General features: G+C 40.3%; 1 protein-coding gene across 1 annotated transcript in view; it reads left to right on the plus strand.

Annotated features, from left to right (window-relative positions):
* Positions 1 to 8,438, plus strand: part of TMEM55A (transmembrane protein 55A) — a gene marked incomplete at its 5' end in the record, with an annotated part of 18,155 nt that extends 9,717 nt beyond the window's left edge. The window contains 2 exons of the mRNA XM_010154597.1: positions 5,657 to 5,747; positions 6,862 to 8,438. Of these exons, the coding sequence (XP_010152899.1) occupies positions 5,657 to 5,747; positions 6,862 to 7,005 (235 nt within the window). The remainder of the gene's footprint in view (positions 1 to 5,656; positions 5,748 to 6,861) is intronic.
* Between the last annotated feature and the right edge of the window lie 454 nt (positions 8,439 to 8,892).

Consider the following 8,892-nt stretch of genomic DNA (forward strand, 5'->3'; position numbering starts at 1 on the left):
AACAGAAGGCTTAGGATACATGTACTGTGGATGTTGGCATGGCCTGGCCTTCAGCAGTGATTGAAATATTTTAATGGAGTAAAATACGATCGAGGAGTCAGCCTAGTGGTGTGTTTAACCTCCGGAGTGCAACTGATCGGGTGTGGAGTAGTGGGTATGTTTTAGTTTGCTTAGGTCAAGTGAATTCATGACCTTGATGAGATGTTGCTTTGCAGGGATTTTAGTGGGGTTTTTTGGGGTGGTTTGTTTTTGTTGTTTTGGTTTTTTGGGTGGTGTTTGGTTTGGTTTTTTTTTAACTGATTGTAATTCCATTCAGTCTTTTCAATCCTTGGGGGTGGGTTTGGTGTTCTACAGTGGGGTTTTTTTGCTTGTTTTAAAACTAATTGCAGTTATGTTTTATATTGTATCATGTCATACCTTATAGCTGACATCAGCTTTTTTTTTCTTGATTATTCTCTGGTACAAAATTATTTGCTGTTTAGCCTTAAAAAAACCAAAGCTACCCAAAAACCACAACAAAAAACCAAACACACAACCTAGCCCCAACAATAACAAAAAAACCCCACTCCAAGCAACAGTCCAGAAGTCAAACTATGTGATCTTTTAGTCTGTCTTCTGTTGATTTATCTTACTTGTATTTTAAAATCTAGCTGGAGCCTAAGGATTTTTTTGTTTTTATCCATGAAGTGCAAAGCATGCTATCTGTAATAAACCCAGACCATCCCTGCACTGCAATTTGTGAAAACTTCAGCTTGTGTGTCAGCTGAGTTGCAGAATCCAAAACAAATTTTAACCAGTAGGTATGTCTGTCCTTGGGCTGAAGATGCTGGCTATGGAGTGCTGTAGTTCAGCTTTGAATGAGTTGCTTGGTGTCTGCCCACGTTTGAGATGCGATGGTCAGGATTTCTGCACTTCCAGCAGCATAAACATCTGTAATGCATGGATTTAGGGCACAGCATAGGTGAGGCAGAGCTTTGAGTCACGATGGTGGCATAAATAACACCAGTGACCTGCTGCTTTCTGTCAGCCCTTTCTCAGAGGTCCTGGTACCTGCAGCCCAGTAATCGGAAGGGAATGTGGGATTCTTTATTAATGCAAAACTCTTTTTCGTTAGTAGCTGACGAGTCAGATGCAAAGCTATTCATTCCTTCTGACTCAGATGATGATTGTCAGTGAAAAAAGAATGTTGTAGACTGAAGCAAAAGGCACCTTGAGCTGCTGCAACAGTAGGACGAAGCCATCTGCAGAGACTTCTAGATTCTTCAGTGGTTTTCATGATTTTGTTTCAAATATTTTTAAAAGTGCGGTGAGTCTTTGCAAATAGCTTGTGAGCACCTATTTGGTTGACAAAGACTAGATCTTAATATTCAGAGTGTCTTGTAAAACTGCAGGGGAAATTAAATTACTACAGGAAAAGGTCAATAACCAAAACAATGCTCAATGAAATTAAAGCAGTTTTGCCTCAGAGTATATAAACAATGGAACCTCTCATATCTGGATGTTGGGAGAAAGAGCATCTTGGGTTTCTCATTTGTTTTTAATCCCATCTACCTGCCACCATTGTGGTCACAAATTTGTTATTTTATGACATACTTTTTTATGTCTGTGTTGTCAACACGTGTTCTGTCACATGGGCCGTCCCCTCTCCCCATGCCCGAGTAAATTTTCTTGTAAAATAACTTGGGAAGTACAGGAAGTAAGTTGTGATGCAGAGAATAAAATCACTTTTTTGGTAAATGACCAGATCTCTTTGGAAGTGAACTGCAAACTTGGTCTTGCCAGTATAGGAAAGGTGTTTGTAGCTACCCCCCTAACGCGGAGCAGTTCTGCCTGACAATGGCCCTTGTTGCATTTTACCTACTGCACTGGGACAACCAGTGTAGCTAAGGAGGAAATTGTTGCAGTATGTAGTGTAGGGGATGACACCTGGGAATGGGGGAGAAGCTTTCTTTCACTGTTTTAGTGTTTTATTCCTTAAAATACAAAATGTTTATCAGCCTGTTTCCTGAAAGAGTGAGAGGTTTAAGGAGGGTTTCTGGTATTTTTTTTCTCATTTAATGATGGGGAAGAAGCAGAAACTGTTTCTTGTCCACTGCTCTCTTTTCCAAATCATCTAGAAACTTCAGGATCATGAATTTGGTTACAAGAAAGAGAATTGAATGGTACAAGATTTTAATTCAGAATGCCAAATCTTTTTTTTTCTTTAGAACCTACTTATTTTTCTTTAAGATCTGACACAATGATAAACCCTAATGAGTTTATAACACTTTAGTCCCATAAAGTCTACAGGACCTTTAGGAAAGAGAGGGATGTTGGAACCCTGTCACTAGTCTGGAGGCTCATTTCTGCAGTGCTATTCACCTTCAAAATACAGGCATTTTGATCTTCCTCTTAAAAACCCTTCTAAAAGCATGTCTGAAATCCTGGCAGCAATTCCTATTATTTGCAGCACAAGGGACCCTGCATTCTTTCCTGTGCTACTTCTGTAATAGCCTCTGTCCCTTATAGTAGTTTTCTCCTCTTCTAATTACTACCTGATGCTAAATTGGCTTTGGTGTGTTTTGTATCTGCTGCCGCTGCCCAAAGCTCTAGCAGGTGCCTTTGCTTCCTTAGCAGCAGCTCAAAGAACAAACCCCTGCCTTCTGGGTAGCTTTGTAGAGACTTTCTCCCTCATTAGGCCCACAATGGAAACGGCTTCTGCGATTTAAAAACGTCCATTGGAAACCAGTTTTAGTATTTCTGAGTGTGCCTGTCGGAGCTGCTGCAGGTGGTAGGTTTGGGGGAGGGTTTCAGCTTTCTTTATTCAATTTAGTTGAGGGTTTTTATGTGTAATTTGGGGTGGGTAGAGAGAAACTTCACTACTTAGAGTGGTCCAGTGGCTCATATTACTGTTGGGAGATGAAAAATAAGTTCTGATTTATTGGGATTGCTACATATTCCCAGGTCTGATATGTGACTGTAGAAACTTAAAATATATTTAATTCATCTTTGCTTTCTGTGGAAAGAAAAAGGCACTTAAAATTAAATTATGACATCATTTAAATTTCCTTTTTGTGGTATTTGAGGTGATGGTTTCTCTCCCAGCTTTTCTTACTGAGGGCCACGAAGATGCTCGGAGGGCTGGAGCCCCTCTGCTATGAGGACAGGCTGAGAGAGGTGGGCTTGTTCAGCCTGGAGCAGAGAAGGCTCCGGGGAGACCTTATAGCACCTTCCAGTACCTGAAGGGGCTACCAAGAAGCTGGGGGGGGGCTTTTCACAAGGGTCTGTAGTGACAGGACAAGGGGGAACGGGTTTAAATTGAAAGTGGGGAGGTTTAGATTAGATATCAGGAAGAAGTTCTTCATGGAGAGGGTGCTGAGGCAGTGGCACAGGTTGCCCAGAGAAGCTGTGGATGCCCCATCCCTGGAAGTGTTCAAGGCCAGGCTGGATGAGGCTTTGAGCAACGTGGTCTATTGGAAGGGGTCCCCGCCCATGGCAGGGGGGTTAGAACTGGATGGTCTTTTAAGGTCCCTTCCAATCCAAACCATCCTGTGATTACTGGATAGGTTGGGATGGAGCATTAGAGAAATATGGTTGGAAAATACACATAGCACCTGCAATATTATGATTACAAAACCAAGGTCATAAGTCAGACAGCTCTGAAAGTGAAGGCCTCTTTCCCAAAATGAACTTTGTCTCCATGTCAAACATGGCACAGTAAGTATCACGTGTGCTTTAGGTGTATTGAACATGACATTTCTACCAGCTTATCTTAAGGTATCTAACTGTGTAATGGAATTAACTTTCTGAGTACACAGCCAGGAAGTCCTGCCAAGGAGGGACTCTGAGTTCAGTTTGGCAAGCTCAGTGTTCATCAGTTCAGCTTTTGGAGACATTCCCTTCTGAAAAACTTCTGTTTTGTTTTTTTTTTTACCTTGTCTAAATTGGAATCAGACAACACTGAGGGTGTGTGAGAGGGTGGTAAGGTACCATTATTTCCCCAGCTGGGGATTCTCTCACCCTAATCACAGCCCACACAACCCCCTGCCCCATTCCAGATGTGTATGTTGAAGCTTTTGGTAAGAAGTAATTTCCCGTGGGAAATAAATGAGCAGAACAGTTTTGGGACTTTTCCTCTCCTGTAAATGTGTAACAGATGGCTTGTGAGTGGTCGCTGGATTCAACCTTTGCCTTGCAAGGTGAAGCTCAGTGTGGCCATGTTAGCTAGAGGACTGTGTTGTGGGTTGGGTGTTTTTTTTCCCTTGGAGCATTTTAGAAATTCCTTGTAAAGAAATAACGTTGGAGTAAAGCTGCTTAAACCAGTCTATTTGAAGGCTAAGATGAATGCTTAAAAAATTCTAGTCACATGCTAAGCATATGAGGCCTTACTATGTGGTTAATTAACTGGAGCCAGAAATTTGGTCAGTCATATGACAGATGTACTACTTCAGTAGTTCAGCAGTGCTTTCTTCTGTTATGTTTATTTTGAATATGTGGCGCTATCATGAGATGAAAATGACTTCCCTTGCATCTTTGAATGCAGAATACAAGCATCCCAGTATTTCAAAGGCACACTGATCTCCCGGAATGGGATGAGGTACTTAACTAATAATAGTACGCTTCAGGATGCTTCAGAAGTACCTCTAAGATAGACGGTATGTTTTATGAAAGCCCCTCTGCCTCTGGTCTGCTCAGTGGACCTGCATACTCACTTTGTTCCAGTGGAATTAAATGATGTTCCTGTTTTCCTCATCAGTACATGCTTGCAAATCTCTGACTTGATGCATTTGCTGAGTTTCTGGAAGAGTTTTTCTAACCTGTAGTAAAGGATGCAGTGTTTTATTTGCAATTCATATTCTGTTTGACTGAAGCGCTCTAATAGCTTAATGCAGCAGGTAGAGACAAGGCTGTTGGTGGCAGAGTTCATCGTCTAGGCCATGAGTGACACAACTTCGAGGGGATTTATTTACCTTGGCTGTCAGCAGTGATTTGTGCCGCTCGCGTAACTTGGGATAGAGCTCTACAAGTAAATTGGAAAGGAAAAAACATGTTGTGTTTTTGAAGTTACTAAAAGCTGCCTTAAATGATCTAAAGAATTTCAGTCTTTGGAAATGTTGACTATGAAAAATGGTTCATGTTTGGGTTTTTTCTCTTCAAGAAATGGGGTAGAGTTTAGCCACTCAGCAGTGCTGAGTGAACCGTTCCAGGAAATACACGGTGCAGGCTGTTAATGACATCTAGGGGTGGTAGAGCTGATTTCCGGTTACTTAGATGCAGTGAGTGGATTAAAGGCATGTATTAAAAGTCTAAAGGGTGTCTTACCACCTGCATTGAAGCTGCAAAGCAGACGTGAGTTTTGCAGTCCAAAGGCTATTCAGGATACTTACCTGGGTGCACCCTGGATAGGGGAGGTAGATGCACTCAAACTGTACATGTGGTACCTCTCTTTAAGCATCCAAATTTTTAGATACTAGATAATCTTCACCAATAAGCAAACACATGGACTCTGTCTTTTGCTGCTTGGTATATTTGCAGACTTTGCCTACAACTTCATAAACTTAAGATGCTGTATGTGTATTGCCAATCTCTTCCACTCCTCCCCGTTTAGAGTGAACAGTTGCTATTTATGTAGGGTTTTTTTTGTTTTTAATTTAAAATACCATTTGTTTTCTAACAGTTCTTCTGTTGGAAGTGCACTGCCACGGAGACGCTGCTGTGCATACATTACAATTGGAATGATATGCATCTTCATTGGAGTTGGATTAACTGTGAGTGATATACAGTGATATACTTGCAACTGCATGCAGGGGTGTGCATGTACAAAGGGGCTGGCCCCCTTGGTCGACCGGCTCTTCTTTCCCCAACATTTGAGTAAAAACCTCCTAAGTTTATGTGTTTTTTGTCATAGTCTTAATCATCTGAGTTAGCCAGAACAACGAAATGTTCCTAAAGAAAATGTTCTGGCACTTCGAGAATCTCTTCTTCCTGATGTTAAATTTGACTCTTCATCTTTCTAAAAACTTCAGTTTTGTGAAAAATGGTTTTACTTCTCTGTAGAAATACTGGAACATCTTGCTAGGGCTAAGAAAACTTCCAGGTTTCCAGAAATACGTATTGCTGTATAGCCAGGAATGGAAGCTCCACTGCAGTGCTGGGTAATGGGATTCCAAGAGTTAGAAACATGTATGTTCCTTCATAACTTGTACAAGCTATAAGGAGTAAAACCAGGCAATAAGCCATTTACAAATGAAAAGGCTCACAACGTTGTTACTCTGTTACTTAGAAAAGTCTCTGGTTTGGTTGTCTCCGAAGTATCTGGTACCAGTTACTAGAGCCAAATTTCTACCCAGCAGTCCCAGAAAAATATGAGGAAATGCCTGCAGCTGAATTCATGAGGGATTCTCATTATGCATCCAACTTGAGTTATAACCTGGGTGGTTTTTAATGTGTAAGCTTAATTGAGGTGTGAAGGACTTTCCAGTTTCCCCAGTAAAAACAGTGACAGCCAGAAATAAAAACGGTGAGAGATAGTAAGGTTGTTAAAGAAAATTTACTCTGAGTTTGAAAACAATGAAAATGTTTCACCATGGTGTGTGCCCAGAGTCTTGTGTCGCCTCCATCCTTGGAGTTTTTTGGGACCCGGGTGGGTTAAAACCCTGAGCAACCTGTTCTTACCTTAGGGTTGACCCGGCTTTGATCAGAAGGTTGGCACTGGAGGCCTCCTGATCTCCCTTCCAAGCTCAATTATCCTGTGATTCTGTAAAATTAAGCTAATAAAATACCTGATTTATCCTTATCAGAGTAAAAAAGGTACCAAAATGCTTCTCCTTTAATAGAAGAGCAGGTAGTGCTGCATGTTTGACTCTTGTCTTCTCTCTTTAGGTTGGTACACAAGATTTCGCCAGGCGATTTCACGCAACGTACGTTTCTTGGGCTATTGCTTATCTCTTAGGTTTAATCTGCTTCATCCGAGCCTGCTACTGGGGAGCCATTAAAGTCAGTTATCCAGAGCACAGTTTTGCATAGAGAAATTGTTAGATTATAGCGGATGAACATCTAGTAATTCTGGATATTACATCTTGGACATTTTTAAAACCTTTCCTGTAAGGATTCCATTCTGTTCAAAGTAGGTTTAAGACTGGGGGTCTCTAAGAACAAATGTTCATTGCACTACATAATATGCAAATAGTTTGTTTTGCTGCTAGATTCCCTAGCTCTGAATACTAAAGCTGTGTTTACATGTTCATAACTCTGTCTTTATAGGTGTTGAATTTTATTTCAACAGACAGTATTAAGTTTTACATTTCTTTTGTTGTCTTAAAATCCGTCTGCCGTTTTTCTAGATGATCAGTAAGGATTCAAAAGCAAGAGTGTTTATAAGTGTTTCTACAGTAGCTTCACATTTGTACTTAACATTTTAACTAAAACTATATTAAAGTGGCTTGCTTTAAAACCTAAGCAATAAGCATTTTGCTTGAACTGCTTACTGTATCTTTTGCCTAAGATCATAGTGACCTTATTCAGGAAAGGAAAGTTACGAGTGTACTTTAAAAGACTGACACTGTTGCTAGAGAGACATTTGTAAACACTGTATGCTTTGAGATTTTTCAGGTAGAGAGATACTATTTTGGTAGTCCGATTAAATTTCCACTTACCCAGGATTGGATTTCAGTTAGGATAAATGCCTTTTTTTTTCTTTTCTCAAGGATCCTGGGACTTAGGTGTTTGGGTTTTTTGTTTTTTAACTGGCAAATCCTAAAAGCCATGCTCGGATTATGGAACTTTAACTCTGGTTATTTGTACAAGTTCCTTTACAGGGTCTAAGGGAAGCATTTCATATGACATGTTTCGTAATACTTCAGTGTCACGTAGGTGACAGTACGATGGTGGTGGGCTGCCTCTTACTTTCCTCTGACCGTGTCAGATTTTCCCTGTTTGGGAGAGTTACGCGCTGGTCACTGTGAAGGGAGACACTGTAAATTCACGTTAACTGCTGTAATAAGAAAATGAGTAAACTGTTACTTGGACCATTCCATCAAAGTACATCTAGTCAATTTAGCAATGACTTGCCAAGAGAATACGGAAACAGAAGGCTTTTTCTCATGATGTATTCACAGAGGATTGAGGGACCAGTTCTTGCACTGCCCATCTTTACAGTTTTCAACAAGTTTTTGCTAAATTTGGAAGGAATGTCCTGAGTGATTTAGATGACTGTAGTAATTTAGATAATGGGGTCAGATGGGTAAATTAATGTGGATGTTTCAGGGATACATGTAATTTAAATTATCTATGTTCCTGCTAGGACAAAATGATATCCAGATAAGGATTTTGGAGCACAATAAATGTAAATGATCTGTCTTTGTATGATGCTAAATGTATAAAAGCAGTAGCTCAGGATTACAATGTACCTTTTACAAATAAACTAATAAAGAAATAAAGATTATTATTCAAACGTAATATATTGTGTATCTTTACATATAAATAAAAAAGTGGAAGAATTTCCTCATATGATGGAGGGACGATAAAGGTATTGCACAGCAGAGGTGGGCTCTGCATTTTTGCCAAATGACCGCCTCAGGAGTGTAAGAGCAAGAACAAATTGACGTTTTCTTGATGTTTTGGGAAGAATGAGGAAGTAAATAAGGAATGAGACCACTGTTGGCATTAGGTTGTCTTTAGTCAGTGGCCTATTGAGGGAATATGGCCCTGTTCCTTTCCTAATGGTATTTACATCCATTCATTGTAGGGATTTGCTGCACTTCAAATACTTTTTCCAGTTGTCTTGTATTTCAAAGTACTGCCTTCCCTCTTCATCCTGGAATAAATTAGGCTGGGGCTGTACAGAAAATAATGCACTGCTTTTCAGGGTGGGGAGCTGGGAGGTGGGATGGGTATCGTGTTTTATTAATGAAA

This window comes from Eurypyga helias, unplaced genomic scaffold, assembly GCF_000690775.1.
Source record: "Eurypyga helias isolate BGI_N326 unplaced genomic scaffold, ASM69077v1 scaffold37906, whole genome shotgun sequence".
In the NCBI taxonomy this organism is placed as follows: domain Eukaryota; kingdom Metazoa; phylum Chordata; class Aves; order Eurypygiformes; family Eurypygidae; genus Eurypyga; species Eurypyga helias.